General features: G+C 32.7%; 1 protein-coding gene across 5 annotated transcripts in view; it reads right to left on the reverse strand.

The window, feature by feature from the left end:
* LRP1B (LDL receptor related protein 1B) overlaps positions 1–19,945 on the reverse strand; it is a 1,798,389-nt gene that overhangs the window by 235,991 nt on the left and 1,542,453 nt on the right. For all 5 annotated transcript variants that reach the window (XR_012497488.1, XM_074335786.1, XM_074335783.1 and 2 more), the window contains 5 exons: positions 18,807–18,935; positions 15,588–15,710; positions 9,818–9,958; positions 8,510–8,697; positions 2,249–2,432 (listed from right to left, as the gene is read on the reverse strand). Coding sequence is in view for 4 of the 5 variants with exons in the window: in XM_074335786.1 (XP_074191887.1) it covers positions 2,249–2,432; positions 8,510–8,697; positions 9,818–9,958; positions 15,588–15,710; positions 18,807–18,935 (765 nt within the window). In the remaining variant the exon portion in view is untranslated. The remainder of the gene's footprint in view (positions 1–2,248; positions 2,433–8,509; positions 8,698–9,817; positions 9,959–15,587; positions 15,711–18,806; positions 18,936–19,945) is intronic.

The raw sequence follows: 19,945 nt of genomic DNA on the forward strand, positions 1-19,945 counted from the left end.
ATGTTAGAATAGCTAGCATCAAAAAGTGTTGGAAAGGATTTGGAGAAAAGAGAACCCAGTGTGTTTTTAGCAGATATGTAAATTGGTGCAGCCACTATGGAAAACAGTTTGGAGGTCCCTCAAGAAGTTAAAAGTAGAGCCACCATATGATTCAACAATCCCACTTATTGGTATATATCCCAAAGAAATAAAAAAAACAGGGGGTCAAAGATATATCTGCACTCCCATGGTTATCACAGCATTTTTCACAATAGCAAATATATGGTGACAACCTAAGTGTCTGTCAATAGATGAATGGATAACAAAGATGTGATAAACACACACACACACACACACACACGGATATTATTTGGTCACGAGAAAGAACACAATCCTAACTTTTTGTAACAACATAGATAGTTGTTGAGGACATTATGCTAAGTGAAGTAAATCAGACAGAGAAAAACAAATACTCTATGATATCACTTGTATGTGAAACCTAAAAAAAAACACGAAAATAAAGCAGAGAGTAGAATGGTGGGGGAAATGGGTAAATGTTGGTTAAATAATACAAACTTCCAGTTGGAAGATGAATAAGTTCTGGGGATCTAATACGCGCATTGTGATTATAGAAAACAATACTCTACACTGTACACTTGAACATCGCTAGGACAGTACACCTTAAATGTTCTCACCGCAGAAAAGAAATGGTAATTATGTGAAGTGATGAAGTTCTCGGTTAACACTATGATGGTAATCATATTATTATATGTAAGTGTATCAAATCCACACATTGCAGACCTTAAAGCTACACTGTGTTATACGTCAATTATATCTCAATCAATTTGGAAACAATCTCGACTCTAGTTAGCAAAATATTTATGCTTCAGGAACACTGTTTTTGCATCAAAACTATTATTTGTTTCTAAGTATTGTTAGTAGGAAATGACTACAGCATGGATATATAACAAGACCCAAATTGTAATCATTAACATTCATCTCCTTTATATAATATTTTATGTAAAGTTTACAGTGATGGAAACTGACTGCTTTCCAGATTTTATCTCTACTCCTTATCCAATGTCACTAAATGTATGATGTGGCAAGAAGTGTCTAAGGCAGTATTTTCGCAAATAAAACAATGGGTTCCAAGTTATACACAAATTGATTCAGGAATGAATATTTCAAAAATAAGTAAAATATATATTCAAAGGACTTATTTTTTTCTCTATAATGTGCAAAATTTTAACCAGTGAAAAACTATTTTTTTAATTACTATCCTGGTATTTATTTCATGAAAGTAGATGAGAAAACACCTAATGTTTTAAATATTGTCACCAGTACATATATATATATATGAAACTGGCAATGCTATTTGATTCATTTTACTCAAAAGCAAAGTAAGTTACGTACCATATTTTGCCTATTTTAAGAGTCACTATAATATATTACTTTGTATAACTTTAATATGTGTGATAATCTCCCCAAATGAATTATAATATATATTTAAGTTCTGGGCCATGTTTTACTGAATTTTACTTTATTTTTTAATTTATTGGGATGACAATTGTTAGTAAAATTACATAGATTTCAGGTGTACAATTCTGTATTACATCATCTATAAATCCCATTGTGTGTTCACCACCCAGAGTCAGTTCTCCTTCCATCACCATATATTTGATCCCCCTTACCCTCATCTCCCACCCCCCACCTCACACAATTTAGAACAAACCAGACTTTAACAATATTTACTTAATCACTGGAAGAATTTACATAGTCTTAGGTAGCTGATTTACTGTTGTTGTCATCAATATTACTGTTATTATTATCGACCTGTTGTTCTTGGCATGTGTATATGAGTGTGGGTGGTGGAGGGGGGAAGGAAAAAACTATTAGAAGCTGTCACCGTAGGCTCTTTAATAGTCTAAGCCAAACTTGTCCCTAAGAACCTGTGATTCAGCAGGAAGCCATGCTAAAGATAGTTGTAAGATAGTTTTTATACATGAGCACTTTCAAAATATAAAACAAAACAAAACAAAACAAAAACACTTGGTAATTCACAAGATCATAATGCAACATTAATACAAACAGAACAGTTTGTGGACAGCACACAAAATCAGAGTGACAGATTCCAATATCAAGATAAGTAGGGAAGAATTTTGATTTCTAAGAAAACAGCAAGGAGGAATAAATTCAATAAAATGGCTATAAAACTCAGGATTCATATGTGTAACTGAGGTTGTATCAGTGGACGAGTTCAACTCGATACCTGAAAGTGATTTGCAGCCATTTGGGTTATCAGGTTGTATTTCATACCCATCTGTACAGAGGCACTTGTAGGTCCCGTAAGTATTGATGCATTGCTGGCTACACGGAAAGCCTGAAGAGCACTCATCAAAGTCTATGCATGTTTTACCATCATCTTTCAGTTGGAATCCAGGCCAGCATTTGCACTGGGGAAGGAAAAGCAAGCATAATCATTGTCACTGTCTTTTCCTATTGGATATTCCTATAGCATGATTCAAGCAAAAAAAAATATTTAAGAATAGATAATGGCAAGTCTTTCTGTCACCCAGCGATTAATCTTTAATAAGAATTACAACTATTAAGTAAAGTTAAAAAAAATTCCCAAATATCTCCATTTGATCATCTGACATTGGGAAGATTATACAAGCTGATTGATAGCACCAAAGCCATGTGGTTGGATAACGGCAAACAAACAAACAAACAAACAAATAAAAAAAACAAAACCAAAACCAAACCAAACAAAACAAAAAAAACAAGGAAAAAATAAATAAAAACAGAAATAAACCGTCAACTTTTGTTCATTGTCTATTTCATTATATTCTCTTTTTAGAAGACTTTGACAATCATACAAATTAAATTTTATGTGGAGCTTTGAAGATTACTAACCTGGTCACATATGTTATTTCATTAGAGTCTTACAGAAATCTGTGATGTAGGTATTATCCTTAGTTAACTGATGAGAAACCTAGAGGCACAAAGGTGAATTTGCCTAGGTAAAGCCAAGAGGAGAGGTGAGGCTGCTGTAATTTTTAACACATAGGAAGGCTCAATTCATATTTTTTGACTGGGTCTGATTCCATAACCTGACATGTTGACTGGAGAAATAATAATATTAATATAGTTTCCCTACCATTATTAAGTCAATTTGTATCATCATCAATTTGTATCATCAAATCTTTTCTTCAGCATCCTCATCATATTCTATATGACCCACTGATGATGATATGAAATATTTACTACCTGATATGTCAATTCTGAGTAAAATGTCATGTCATGTATGTCTTTGAATTCCAAAAATTAATGAGGAACTGTGACTAGTCACTGTCTTTCAGTTCTACAATCAGTCCCTGCCAAGTACCATATAGGAATTATAATTATACAAAATGAGCCTATAACTGGCCAAAGAACTATGATCACATTAACCTTTAGTGGATAATTTAGTGGTTTTTGAATAAAGGAACTTGTGAGTATTGAGCAGGGCAGTGAATTAAGAACTCTGAGCTGTTAAGAGTACTAGTATTTAAGAGTTTGTCATCATGAACATTTCATAATCTAGGTCATTTATATGAGGGTAAAAACGATGACATATTTTGTCTATTGAGAAAGATATATAAGAGATAGATGTACATATTAAATAATCAGCCAACAATTAATTGAGGAGTAAAAAAAAAAATTAAGTACAAAAAGGCATTTATTACTTAGAAGGGAAGCAACATCAACTTCACCTAAAAGAGTTCAAAAGATAAATACCTTTTCCCAAGTCCTTTTACAAGGAATAAATTCCTTTAACTTTTTACCATTGTCTTCTGCAACAAATTTCATCGATATTTATCTAATAATACTCAGTAACTATAAAGAGTTGTTATTTTTTGTTTTGTTTTACGTTTTTCTTTTCTTCTTTTATTATTATTATTATTATTATTATTATTATTATTATTTTATCTCTAGAACCCACTAGCAAGCCAGCAAATCAAAGGAAAAGTCACAGCTTGATTTCCCAAACTCTCCTTAATATATTTGAGTTTGTGACAATACTACTGTCCTTAAGAAGACTCAACTTACTACCTGATTTAAGAAGTTGGGGCAATCGGTACTTTGTATGGCAGAAGAAAATGAGATGCTGAAGGTTACTGAAGTGAAAACGTGAAAATGGTTAAAATGATAAATTTCATGTCACATATTTTACAGTTTTTAAAAATAAATAATTTAGAAAAAGGAAAATGACAAATTGACAGGATACTCTTAAGTTGTCACCGAAGAGAACTAGAAATTATGTCATATGATCACGTGCTCAGGTAGCCTCAAGACCCAGAGGCAGATATAGGGCAGTACTGAATTTAAGGGACAAGTGAAAGGAAATTTCATAGAATATGTTGAATTTCTCTCAGAGATTATTATAAAAATAAACAGTGTCCCGATTTTAATGGGATTTCTGTAAATCCTTGCATGTCTAATGTCAGGCTTATAAAACTACTATATCAAATAGACGGTTTAGATAGAAACTCACTTATGGACTATTAATTTATTGAAAGTAAAATTGGTTAAAGCTACTGAGTACACATTTCTATAAAGTAATGCAATTAGGATGTTTAATAATAACGGTTACGTTTTTAAAAAAAAAATGTTTACTGACTCTATGAAGATTTAAAAAAAAATTGCTCTCCAATCCATTAACTTTGTTTTCACAAAAACAATTTTGCTCGCAAATAATCAATAAACATCTGTGGGAAATTCTACTAGCTTAACTTTTATAAACTGAATGGAACAATATAATAATCATTTGTACCTTCAAAAATAAAAGATGAGGGATTCATCTACATTTAATAGAAAATAACAGTTTAAAATTCTCTCACTTTCATTTAAAAAGACAATTTTTATGGAAGTGATATTTACATATATTCAATGTCAGTTTAATTTCCCTCTTTATCAAAAATTATTTCAAATTTTCGTAATCTGTATTAATTTTCATATAGGATCACATAGCGACCAGAAAGATACATAGCTAATCAAGCTTTTCCTATTACTTTTAGGAAATTTTATTTGCAGCTTTTAAAGTGATATTTGACAAATCCTGATCATTTCATTTCTAATGTATACATTAAAACTTACTTCTCTCCCAAAAGTATATTTATTTTACATGTAAATAGTCCTTCCCATCAAAATAAGATTTTTGCTTCATTAACTGTTATTATTCCCCTTTGAATAGATACATTGTGTTTGTTTTATAGCAAATATGCAGGTTTCTCACAGTCTAAATTTTGGTCTAAATTTTGCTTTCATAAGCAATTTTCATTTTATTTCAGAATTTGAAGGCTTTCTAGAAATGTTCTGCTGTTACTGTAATGAGAGCTAGGTTATTGGATGTTTATTTCCCATTTCCTGGAAAAGAGAAACCAATCAGCTGATATCCGTCCCCCAAAATAGATAAGCATTTTATTGTGCATAAAACATTTTACTCAACTTCCTGTCTGTCTGTCTGTCTGTCTGTCTGTCTATCTATCTATCTATCTATAAATACGCATATATATCTGAACACAATATGTGAAATATTTGCTTTGAACCTTTGCTCAAATCTCTTATTTATGATTTCAATCTTAGCTCTTTAAATTTTTATACTGGTTTGTTTTCCTTAATAGATGTATTATTTTATTCATTCGTTTTGACATATGTATATATTCAGGAATATTATTCATAGAAATTCTGTCATGTATCATGTACATATAATTTTTGGAATGGTTAAATATATTGTTTATTTTAACTAGAATTCTAACTTCATCCTATGACCCCTTTAGATAAGTAAAAATGAAAATACTGATATTTTAAATGTATCAATGAAAAAATATTTTTTGTAAGGACTCTTAAAGTAATTAAAATAGTATGATTTAACTTGTTTTTCAGAGTGAAACTGACTTTTACCAAAAGTAGTTTTCTAAATATGGCATTTCTGGGCAGAAAGTACTTCTTAAATGAAGGAATTTTAAAAATATTTTGAGTGTTACGTCAAAGGTAATCATTTGATACTCTATCATATTTAGGTTTTACCACCAAGATTGTTATGACAGTTTAAATATGCACAGGATAAACACAAATAGATTGATCTACATTGAAATTTAAAGTTTAGATAGAGATATGTATATATTCTATGATACATATAGTCTTTAGATACATAGACTTATAGAGCATATGTATTATATCGATAGAACTAAGGAATAATTTATAACCTCTGACTTAAAATTTTAATTAGTTACCTGTAATAATTCTATGACACATTCCGTGATTTTTCAGGAAACATTTCTATATTGAGTGTACATGAGTCACTAATATTTTTTGTTTCATTGCACATCTAAACATTTAGTGCCAAAATTAATTATTTGATACATACTCATCTCATTAAGAGCCATCTTGACTCTATATTGTTTCCTTTTATCTGTAGCATAGTGTTTATAAGTGAGTGTATATGTGTTTTAAGTCGTTAAACTTAACCGCTTCCTAATACAACATGGGGTCTAAAAACTTCTTTTGTAAATGTAGCTTTTTTGACATTTCATTTAGATCTCTATTTTCACACAGGGAAAATAATTATTGTGTGTTTAGGTTATACTTATATACCCGATAGTAAAGCCCTGATCAAGTAGTTAAATTAATCAGCATATTAGAAATTCAGAGATTAAAAGTGGCAAAGTGCTTGTTTGGCTGAATTTGTCATTAAATAGTACTGAATTATCAAAGAATGTCAAGACTGTCAGGAAAAGTGGTCCAACATCTTTGTGGTGCATGATTTTTTTCTCCATCATCTTTTAAAGCAGGGGTGTCAAAACTGGGGCCCGCGGGTCAACTGCGGTCCGCAATCTATTGTTAATTGGCCCACATCTAATTCCAAAAATACATTTAGTTTACTTAAATAAACCAGGTGAGGCAATACGAGTGAGTGGCCAGGCTTTTTGTGTATTTTACCACATATGGCCCTTGGTAAAAAACATTGAAAAAAGTTTTGACACCCATGCTTTAAAGAAAGATATTTAGCCCCAGCTGAAACCCTTTGAGTGGTGATCACCACCCAGAGTCAGTTCTCCTTCCATCACCATAGTGGTGAGAGGCAAGGCAGCTCATTCCAACGTAAAGAGTTCTTATCTTCAAATAGTCTTTTTTATATTGATCAGAACCACCTACTAATTTCAACCTTTGAAACAACTCAGACTAGGTATGCTCCCTAAAGGAGGCCTTTATATATCTGAATACAGCTACATAATAAGCCCTCTTTGCTCCATGCAGAACTTCTTCCAAAGATGTGTGTTCCAGACTTCTAATGCTTCTGGATATAAAAGTTTGCATATACTACAATTTGTCAAGGTTCTTCTTAAAGTGCCATGTCCATAAATGTACACAATAGCCAGGTGTGTTCTGATCAGTGCAACACTCACTGAGTAGAATAAAATCTGACTTCTGTACTGGTCCGAACTGGCAAAAGACCACTTCTGTGTTCTATAGCAGCCTTGTCCTATTGGAATTCATATAGAGCTATTGCTCAATTAAAAACACTAGTTTTCAAATAAATTGCTTTTCCTGTGATTTTCCCACACATACATATCGTGTTTCACAGAAAATAAGACCTAGCCGGACCATCAGCTCTAATGCATCTTTTGGAGCAAAAATTAATGACTTGGTATTTTATATTATATTATATTATATTATATTATATTATATTATATTATATTATATTATATTATATTATATTATGAAACCCGGTCTTATAGTACAACAAGACTGGGTCTTATATTAATTTTTGCTCCAAAAGATGCATTAGAACTGATGGTCTGGCTAGGTCTTATTTTCGGGGAAACACAGTAATGAATTTTAAGCTAATGCACAACTTCAATTTTAACATTTTGTTGTTTGCATCCTCCATTCCAGCATCAATGAAACAGATTTTTTCAAAAGCTATTTTTTTCAATCTATTTTGTCAGTGAATCACTCTCTTAAGGAAAATGGGACTAACAAAAAGCAATTAAGGTATTAGGCATGCTTTTTTTTTTATATACCTTCACTCTCGGTCCTAATAATTCATGTGTTGTTTTATTTCTTCCTGTTCATATGAAAAATATTGTGTTCTCCAATGTTGTGGTAAATAAATGATTAGTCCATTTCACTTCACAGATGTATGGGAGGGAGAAGGGAAGAGACGGGAACTTAAGAGTTACATACATATTTAATGCAGCTATTAACATAGCAGTATCCCTCTAAACACTGGTCTTCCCTTACTTATGTTTTTATGTTCAGCATATAGTGAAGATATATTTTATCTTTTTATTTTCCTGAGTATAGTTTTACAGTTTTATAGTACACTGTTATTATGGTTTGCAAATATAGAAAGTCCTCAGTTAAATAATTTTACCTAATAATAGTTTGATGCCTTTTAAGTTTTACAGCTATATTCGATTAAATAGTCTTCATTATCTCAAATTACAATGTATACGATAACTTGCTATTTTTGATGACTACCTACCTTGTAACTGACTGGAAGGTCCTGACAATCTTGAGAACATCCACTGACTTTCTTGCTCAAACATTCATTTATATGGCAGTTTCTCTCATCTGAACCATCTCCACAGTCATCCTTATTGTCACAAAGACCTCCATTGGGAATGCACCTGCCATTTTTGCACATAAAAAATGAACTGTTGCATGACTGTTCTGGAAAAAGAAAATAAACAAATGGAACATAAAGGACATGCCATAGTTTTATACTACTATTGCTGAAAACATTCACAAATATAATAACTTATCTGTCAAAAAATATAGCAAATGTATATACATATAAAATGCCTTATATTTAGTGTAGTATTTTACACACAATATATAAAAAATCAAGGGCAACCTGTACTTTGTTCAACCCACTGTAAATCTTGCTTTACCTTGAAAATTAACAATGAAAATAAGCACCTATAGGAAATTCATGGAGTACTTCTGTCTTCATCTATATTGTGAAGAATGAGTTCAAAAGTTCAATGATACCATGACATTTCCCTCAAGCTACAAGTCTGTGATAAATTGCATGTCACTAAAAATTAAGAATCTAGAATAGGCAGAAATTCCTAAATTCTTTTTCTTCCTGGAAATATAACACTGACATTTTTAAGCAGGGCATAAAAAGGACACTTTCAGTGAATAATAGTTCTTTCAAATATAGCTATGGAAAGCAGTTCAGGTTTTGGAGCTCCTCTTATCCTGATGACTTGAACATTACTCATTATCATAACATGATAAAAGGAAGACTATAGACATGTAAACTACATGAGAAAAAGTAATTATATTTTTATTCTAAAATATGTGACCATGTAGTCAGTCTTTAGAATAGTGAGGAGATAAATAGACCAAGTATGGCTATGTATATATTGCTGTTCAGATTATATACAATTTATGTTATTTTGCCCAAGTATGAATAATACAGACTTTCTCTCAGTAAATCTCAATTTCTTTGTTTGAATTTTCAAATAGGTCCATACAGGAAAATTATCTTTACATAAAATGATGTATTTAGAAAAGTGACTCTTTTGAACGAAGCCGGGTGATGGATTCATCAGATTTGCTGCTACATATCTTTATGTTTTTGGCACAGACTAAATTTCTAAAACTAGCTCCCAAACATAGTTGATTACTAAGATTCTGCATGGTATCACTAGAAACATCAATGTGTAATTATCGGCATTTTTCTTTCATCGAATACCACACTAGACTAAAAATCAGAGTCACAGTTTTCCATTAAAAAAAGACAAATTTTGGAATAAGCATAGTGTTATGTATTCTCTGTTACCTGCACTTTTGCACTTAGGGTTTAAAGGTGCTTCGTCAGAATGGTCAGGGCAGTCGAAGTCTCCATCACACTGCCACTGCGTATTTAAAAGACATCGCCCATCAGCACAATTAAATTCTTCTGCAGTACACTGTCGGTATCCTAGTGACAAAGAAATAAACATTCTAATTTATGTGACAAATATTAATTAAAATTTCATCCTCTAATGTACACTACCTAATTAACCATGTGGGTTACCCATGCCTCTTATGGGAAATATTTCTAATTTCATTCTGGGCAGTGGTCATACTTGCAAGAGATATTTGTAGTTGGGAAGTAAGATTAAGGTCCTGCAAATAAAGTTGGAAACAAGACAACATTGTTGTTTATAGGTGAGAAAACAAGAACGCAAAACTCCAGTGCATCATCTCTATTCACCTGTTATCAATATCCTAAAGAGTTCTATCTTAGAATGGAAAACAAAAATTAAAACTATTACAATTTTTTTCCCCAAAACCAGCTTTGGGAGGCATAGAAGTACAACATACAGATAAACTCATTCTGAGTTATAAGGATAATTCTCAGAAACTAAAGTTATGTTAGAAAATCAGTATTCAAAGTGTAGAGAAATTGTTAAAATTCGAAAAAAAAAGTCAATTATAAAGCAGTAAGTCCAAAAAATATTGCAATTATCTTATATACTGATTCTTAGAGGCATTAAAAAGCTTTATTCAAATCACAGTATCAAATTGTCAATTGTTAATGTTCAGATCTATGCCTGTTTGTAAGTAAAACTCATTTGATTTTGATTATTATAAAGTTTCAAATTGGATTTTTTTCCTACATTTGTTAACGATAAAAACTGTCATTTCTATGAGAAACTTTCTGGTAAATCTAAGCAAATATTCTCTTTTTGGAGAGAGGGAATAAGATTTTTATGGCTTAAAAAATAAACAAAATTCCAATAAAAAACTAGTTAAACGATGATTGCTTAATTCAGATGTTTATCACCTTGAATAGCAAGCAACACTAACTAGTTCTAAAATATCCCCAATTTCCTTAATATTTCTCCCCTCTGTCTCCTTCTTCACTAGTTCCTCTGCCTCAGTCAGTTACATACGTTCAGGTCTATCCTAGCCCAGTAACAATACAGATCCATCCCCATAACACTATTTTTTTCCAATTAAATTTATTGGGGTGACATTGTTAGTGAAATTATACAGGTCTCAAGTGTACATTTCTATAATACATCATCTGTATATCACATTGTATGTTCACCACCCAGAGTCAGTTCTCCTTCCATCACCAGATATGTGAACCCTTTTATTCTTCTCTACCACTCCCCGACCCTCTAGTTACCACTAAAGTTATTTGTATCTATGACTTTTGTATGTTTGTCTTGTTCATTTGTTGCTTTCAGTTTTATATCTCACATATGAGTGGTTATAGTGCCTGACTTTTTCTGTCTGATTTATTTCACTTAGCGTGATAATCTCAAGATCCATCCATGTTGTAGCGAATGGCAGTATTTTATCTTTTCTTATGGCCCAGTAATATTCCACTATATATCTCTCACATCTTCTTTACCCATCATCTATCGAAGGACACTTTGTTTGTTTCCATGTCTTGGCCACCATGAAAAATGCTGCAATGAACATAGGGGTACATATACCTTTACTGACAAATGTTTCCAGATTTTTTTGGTAGATATCCAGATGATGGATTGCTGAATCGTATGGTAATTCTATTTTTTGAAGACTCTCCATACTGTTTTCCATAGGCTGTATCAATTTACATTCCCACCAGCAGTGTTTGAGGGTTCCTCCCCAACACTTGTTATTGTCTTGTTGATAACAACCACTCTAACAGGTGTGAAGCGGTATCTCACTGTGTTTTTTTTTATTTGCATTTCTCTGATAATTAGTGATGTGGGGCATTTTTTTGTATGTCTATTGGCCATTTGCACGTCCTCTTTAGAGAAATGTGTCTTCAGGTCCTCTGCCTTTTTTTAATTGGATTGTTTCTTTTTTTTTTTTTTTTTTTAATTGTTGAGCTCTATGTGTTCCTTACATATTTTGAATATTAGCCCCTTATTGGAGGCACTGTTTGCAAAAACCTTCTCCCATTTGGTTGGTTGCCTCTTTATTTTGTCGATGGTTTCTTCTGCTGTGCAGAAGCTTTTTAGTTTGATATAGTCCCATAAATTTACTTTAGCTTTTACTTCCTTTGCCTTCGAGGTCAAATTCATAAAATCCTTTCTGAACCCAAGGTCCATACGTTTCATACCTATGTTTTCTTCTGTGCAGTTTATTGTTTCAGATCTTACATTTAGGTCTTTGATCCATTTTGAGTCAATTTGGATATATTGTGACAGACAATACTCTAGTTTCATTCTTTTGCACATTGCTTTCCAATTTTCCCAGCACCATTTATTGAAGAGCCTGTCTTTTCTCCATCTTATGTTTTTGGCTTCTTTGTCAAAAATCATTTGTCCATATTTATGTGGGTTTATTTCTGGGTTCTCAATGCTACTCCATTTGTCTGTGTATCTGTTTTTCTGCTAATACCATGCTGTTTAGGTTATTGTCATTTCATTCTAAATTGAAGTCAGGGATTGTGATTCCTCCAGCATTGTTCTTTTATCTAAGGATTGCTTTGTCTATTAGAGGGTCTTTCTGATTCCATACAAATCTAATTATTTTTGTTCTATTTCTTTGAAAACTGACACTGGGGTTTTTGATGTGGATTGTATTAAATTTGTATACTGCTTTGGGTAATACAGCCATTTTAACTATGTTGATTCTTCCAATCCATGAACATGAAATATCTTTCCGTTTCTTTGTGCCTTCTTCAATTTATTTTAATAATGTCTTATAGTTTTCAGTGCACAGGTCCTTCACATCCATTGTTATGTGCATTCCTGGGCATTTTATTCTTTTAGTTGCAATTGCAAAAGGAATTTATTTTTTTAATTTCTTTTTGTGAAATTTCACTGTTACTATATAGGAGAACAATGGATTTTTATACATTGATTTTGTATTCTGCAACTTTACTGTATTTGTTTAGTGTTTCTAATAGTTTTTCAGTGGAGTCTTTGGGGTTTTCTAGATAAAGAATTATGTCATCTGCAAAAAGTGACAATTTAATGTCATCATTCCCAATTTGGATGCATTTTGTTTCTTTCTCTTGCCTGATTGCTCTGGCGAGAACTTCCAATACTATATTGAATGACAGTGGTAGTAGGGGACAACCCTGTCTTGTTCCTGAGCTTAGAGAAAAAGACTTTCAGTTTTTCACCATTAAGTATGATATTGGCTGATGGTTTACTCTTAACATCACATTTCTCTTCTTTCTTGTACGATGGGATTTCACTTTCCGTTACTGACCTCCAGTTCATCTTTGCTTCAACAACATCTAATTTCTGCAACATCTACCTTCTGAAATTCCTCAGAACTAGCAAATAACAAGTAACAAGTGTCAAATTCAAAGATATCTCACTCCTATCCACTTACCTGCAGCTTCCGTTGCTGTTGACCACACTACCTTGGAAATACAGGCTTCTTTTTAACTTTGCTTTTACTGTTCCCTTTTTACACTCGTTCTGCATGAAGTCCTCTCCTATTCCACCCCAAAAGGTCATAGGTGAAGCCCTAAGTTCAATCTTCAATGTACTACTTTACCCTTGTCCTTTCTACAGTGTTAGCTGTTCTCGTTCTTTGTCATATTTTGACTATCACCTTTACGCTGATGGCCACCAAATTAATGTTATTTTTCCTCATCATATTTCCGGTCTTTAGAACTGAATTTCCAAGCACTCACTAACTACATAGCTTCATGTGACTGTTTGATTAACACTTCATTTTCAAAATGTCCAAAATTAATTTTTTGTTACCTCTCTCTTCTGCACCAACAACACTGGCCTGTAACCTCCTGTGCTCCAAAGCTAATTAGCAGGAACCACATCCACCGAGTCACCAGGCTAGAAATTCTCCTGTATTCTTCGTATCTAACCGTAAATGAATTCTGACCCCTTCTGCCCTTTCCATTCCACCTTTGCTGCCCTGGTTCAAAACCACATGATTAAATATCAGAACTATTGCAATAACCTTCTAACTAGTTTATTGCCCCCTTATGGCTCCCTTTTCCATAGCAATATTTTACCCACACTGCTGAAAAAGATGGTTCTAAAACACAAATTTGACTGAGACATTCCCCTGTTTCAAAACGTGTTCTGGTAAAATAATTAAATACAAATTCTTTAACATTGCATTTCAGACTTTTTAGGCTCTAGCTTCAATTTACCTCACAAAAGACGAATTACTATTCCTCAATTATTTCAATTTACACATCTTTGTAAACATGCGTAGAATTTGCTCTGTGTCTGGAACTGCTGTATGCACTTTATAAATATTCCCTCTTTGAATTGTCTTACAAGGCCTAAGAGTTAACCAATGTCATTATAATCTTTCACAGAGGAGGAAATTGAGGTACAGGGAGGTGAAATAACTTTTCCAAGGTCACATAGCTAGTCACTGGCAGAGCCAGGATTGGACCCAGGCTGCCTGGCTCCAGGGTCCAGGCTCTTAACCACTATGTCGTGATCTCCAGCATCTAAATATGATTTCCTCTGAATAACATTCCCTGCTTCTACTCTCTAATGCTTCAAAAATCATTTTCTTAGCTCCAATTTCATGTATTATGATACTTATTCCTATCTGGCAATGTATGTTATTATGCTATACGGTATGTTTTATTTTCCTGCTTGTCTGTAAGTTCTTCTAGTGGGACCTCTGTCTCATTCATCACCATATAAATCAAAGTGTCAAGCAGAGGAAAGATATTCAATCATATGTAACTCTACTTCAGATTTACATCTTGAGTTATGATGTAGCTTTTAAAATTTCACATTCAATCTATGACTTAATGGTGAAATGATCATAAACACTGATATCCACTGATTTCAAAGAGATTCATATCAAAGACCATGGCTATAGACTCTGCACCGGGAGGACAAAAGACAGCCCTATATCTACTGCCTTTTATGTGTATAGGTGAATTTCATGTTTTTTCATTTTCTATTTATTCATGTATGCATTTAAATATTTTTCAAAAATAGTAGGTTTATACAAGGTTTCAACTTCAACTTGTAATATTTAATATATTGATTTTTATCATGAAAGTGATATACATATCTGTATATATATATACATATATATATATGTGTATATATATACATATGTATATGTATATATATATATATATATACATATATGTTATATATGATGGTTAGATAAATACGTATGTAGTGACAAGACAAATTTCATGATAGCATAACATTTCAATCAATAAGTACATGTGTAAAAAGATAAGCCAAAAGAAAAATATTTACTATCCGGTTTTTCTGATAGTTGCGAAATTGCATTTTTTGTTGTTGTTTCATTCAAATATTAGATTTAGCCATAGCTTGGAATAATGAGCAATATATTGTCTTTAAAGTAGAATATTTTTTAAAGTACTTAAAATCAAAAATAATTTTATGAATGTTTTCCAGTGTGGTTCCTGGTAAGAACACACTACAAGCAGTAGGCAAGATTTCCAAAGAAATGTGTAATTATTGTAGAGTTAAAAGAGGTTACATGTGGTGTATCTGTGTATTACTAAATTTAAATGTCTTTAGTGGCATTAATAAATGTGTTTGTTTTTGTTATTTATTTATATATTATTTGATTCATTTTAAAAGACTAATATTTAGCCTGAGAATCTTCTCCAGAAAATATTTAGATATACTTACCACACTGCAGTGACTCATCAGAGCCATCTCCACAGTCATCATCATGGTCACAAACAAATTGCTTCGGGATGCATACCTTATTGTGGCACATGAAAGCATTTTCATCACATGTATTATTGGGAGCTTAGAAAGACATAACGAAAAGAAAATTAGATGACTATTTTATTTTCCCCCACTTTAGGAGTTTGGGGAAAGTATCTATTATACTCAATAATTCACAGTTGTTTAGAAAAAAAATTTACCCAATATTCAATATATCATATAAATAATAATACACATTAACATGTATTTATTAATATATACTTGGATACATTAATACAAATATATATGTAATTCAAAGTTTTTGTATTAATACATTCAACAGTTCTAGAGTGAACCTGAAATATCAGGCCATTTGGCAATTTGTATGTTTTCTAAAGGATAAATTCAAAGGTTCATATGTAATAAAAGAAAAAAACAATACTTAATTGTAATTATGTGGTTGGATTTTTCTCTTCTTGTGCCTGTAGTAAGGCTAGTAAAGGGATACAAACATTGCTTTTTTGTAAAAAGTGAACCTGGAAAGACCACCAAGTGTTAATGCTCATAATAAAAGTAAAAATAAAATCAAAATGGCTGAGAAAGTTACTGTTTTGAAGAGGAAAGCAAAACATTTACGTGACTTCAAGAGTGGAGTGTTAAAATGGGTTAAGATCCAAGGTGTGATGAGCCCAACTATAAGTACTACACCATATAAGGAATATCGATCTATCAAATGAAATATCAATTCTTTCAGAATACTGACCCATGAAAGTTGTGCTCTAGCAAGGGCTGTAACCAGTGAGGGAGAGGCTTGGTCAAAATGTGCCATAAAAACCTCAGCAGATGTTCAAAAGATGGCAATTTGTGCAGATAAAATAAATTTTAATACCATATGCGTAGAATAGAGGTTTGTACAGATATAAATATTGTCTTCAATTACCTTTTTCCTACATTTAAGGGATACATGCTATGTAAAATTCAAGGTTTGAGATATTTTGAATGTCAAGAATCTGCTATATGGTAGATGCTATGTTATTGTGGTAATCAAGTCATGTTGTACACCTAAAATGTTATATGTCAATTATATCTCATTTTTTTAAGGAAAAAGAGACCATGCTATTATTGTATACATAAAGAGGAAAGCTTTGTGAAACATCGCTCTGCCTCTTGTATTTGTATCCTGAGCAAGCTTTGTGCATCTGTTTTTTAATCCATTTAATGGAGATAATAAAATCTATCTGATAAATTTCTTGCAAAAACTAGGTAAGTTATATGAAGCAGATCAGCTTATTTCAGGTACTCAATAAATTCTTAGGTGCTATTTAAATTCCTATCTATCTAACAATTATTTTTGGAAGAGTCTCCAAAACACTTCAATGAAATATTATTGTGAGAATTCAATAATGTAAGTAAAGACACCTACCAAAAATAACTGACATATAATGGGCACTTGAAAAATTTTAGATGCCTTCTAATCTCTCCCCTCCATGTCTTAATAGGCACTTTACCTAGAACACGTCTCTTTCTTTGTCATTTGTAACTCAGATGGTATTTTCATTTTCTTGAAATCCTTCCATGAAACTTCTGAGCTTTTTCAGATAATATTTCTTTGTGATGACCTAATGTTTTTTCTATGTATCATTCTGACACTTAAGGTATTTTAATTATTCTCTTACATGCCTATCAGTGAGCTCCTTACCCCAGACTGTCCCAAAGTCAATGGAGAAGGGAAAGCTCTGCTTTCAACTAAGTAATGATTGAAATAGAGGCATGAATAGGTAAAATAAAAGTATTTTTTTTGATTTAAGTATAATTTATTTTCAACATTTTTTTTTAAATATGAAAGCCACATAGGAGCAACATCAAAAATGACCCATTATAATCAAAGTAAAACTCAGTTACCAGTAAATCCTATAACTTTGAACTGTATAACAGCTTATATAAGTCAAGTGAGTTATGCCAATTATGATACATGGAATTTTTCTTTAAAATACTTAAACAACAGAGGCTTATTTGGCATTAACACTTTCAGGTCACTCAAATACAATTTCTTGTATTTTAGCATGGTTTATTCAATAGCACTCATGTGGTCCAAAAGTGTTAGTACGCCTCCCAGAGTGTCAACTTGCCACAATAGCAGCAGTATACTGGGGCCATCTGGATCCTGGAATTGATGCATAATCCTTTATTATGTAGCCCTCAGTGGCCCCATTGACCTTTACAGATACATGTATCAGTTTCAAGATCAAAGTGAATTATTTTACAGTAGCATGGCTTTTGTGCATATAGGCATGATCAAAGTTTTCCTTTCTCCTCTCTGCTTTAACTATCCCCCATATACACATATCACATACACACACACTTACATTATAGCTTCAAGTACAGTTTTAAAGTCCTGAAGACAGGTCATTGGAGAGATGATTGGCAGAATTCACTTTAATGAGCAGAGTTCACAGCATTGTTTCTGATAAATTGCTCAGTTCAACAGATCCCCTATGTGACCTTGGGAACTACATTCAAATATTCAGCCTCTTCATTCTCCTGATCATGCAAAGGAATTCATCTAAATTTTCACTATTGAGAAATTCCCTGTAAATTTCCTGAGGTGACCGAGAGTCACAAACTTAGTATATTGTCTCAACTCAAAGGTGTTTCTCTGATCCCCCAGCTTCATTCAGCTATATCCACACTATTTTTACTTGACCTAAGGGTTAATACTGTATCCATAGGACTAATGGGTGTTCAGTGACTCTGACCAGTAGGGATTTAGGTTCACAGCAGCCATTTACAGACTATCTGCAACACTCAATCTAAAATTTGCCATGGTGTGTGTGTGGGGCGGGGGGGGGGGGGGGCAGGTAGAAGATGCTAAAAAGAAAGTAACAAACCTACCATATTCACACACAGATCGAGTTGTTAGTTACATGACCTCAGAAGTGAAATGATAAGTCTGTGTTCATCAAAACAGTTTTAAAATGGGTAATCCCACTGTGCATGTTTGAAATAATCTGAACAGAGGTTAGAGGGGTCGCTGAACTACCGTGATGACAACATCCCACCCGGTTAATTCTGATACTATCTGTGAGTTCAGGGATTGGGAAAGTGAGGGAAGTAGTGATACTGTGAGTAGTGCAGAAGCAAATGTCTGAAGATGATGCTGCAGCTTTCTTTCATGTACAGCCCCACAAGTGTCCATACCACAGCCTGCTGTGGAGAGCTCATCACTTCCATTCGGACAGTCCCTCTCACCATCACAAAGCCAGTGTCGTGGCACACAGGCATGGGAGCCCTGGCAGCTGAACATGTCGGCCGCACAAGTGATGGCACCTGGAACCCAAAGAAAAAAATGCTATTAAGATCACAGCATGTTTGCTAAAAACACATCTCTCATTTACATTTCTTCTAGGTAAAAAGGGACACAGAAGAATGTCACTGAACAGAAAGAGACTGTAGTTATTCGGAATTATCAAATATTATTCTTCTCCTCTAAATATCTATACACTTTCCTCTCAGAATGCATTCTTTCTTAATTTCAAAGTTATATTTCTTAAAGCTACATGATATTTTCTGTTTGTGAAATGTAGCAGAGCATAGAAATGTCACAGAATTGTGAATCAATTGAGATAAAAATTCAAAAGGATTGAACTGTTAAGGATAATAATATACAAAGAAGAATAGAATTTTTGTTGCTTCATATATGCTTAGCACCTAATATATTAACTCATTGAATCCTCACAATAATTCCAAACAGTAGAACAATGATTAATCTCATGTCACGAAAAGGAAGTTGAAAAGCTTTAAGACAGTCACAAGTAACACAGGGTGCCACATGTTGAGTCCAAAACTTTTGATTCCTAAGCACCTTCTCTTAACCACTAATGTTATTATTGAAAGAATAAATGTACACATGTTCCCTTTGCATTTACACACTTAATACACAGACTTTATCTTTTCTCTGCTCTATCAATGGAAGGTCCCTTTAGTTGCATAATGTTGCTTTTCAAATGTATAATAAAAAAACACAAAAACAAAACTTGTTGACTTGAAAATTCAAAGGGTCATAGGTGGCATCTCCCTATTCCTCCTTATATAGCACAGTATAATCATCTAAAATCAGAAAATGATTCTCATGATGTTTCCCTAGTCCCAAGTAAAATTATACATATTGAATGATTTGTTTGTTATTTATATAAAATATTATAAAATATTTGTTGAGTGAATCAGTAATTGGACCCTCTAATTCTGTGATCAAAGGCTGCCCATAGGAAAGATGCTAAAAATTCTAATTTTAGAATTATTCATTAATATCTCCAAGAACAAAATATGACTGACAAGAT

This window comes from Rhinolophus sinicus, linkage group LG01 (genome assembly GCF_036562045.2).
Source record: "Rhinolophus sinicus isolate RSC01 linkage group LG01, ASM3656204v1, whole genome shotgun sequence".
NCBI lineage: Eukaryota > Metazoa > Chordata > Mammalia > Chiroptera > Rhinolophidae > Rhinolophus > Rhinolophus sinicus.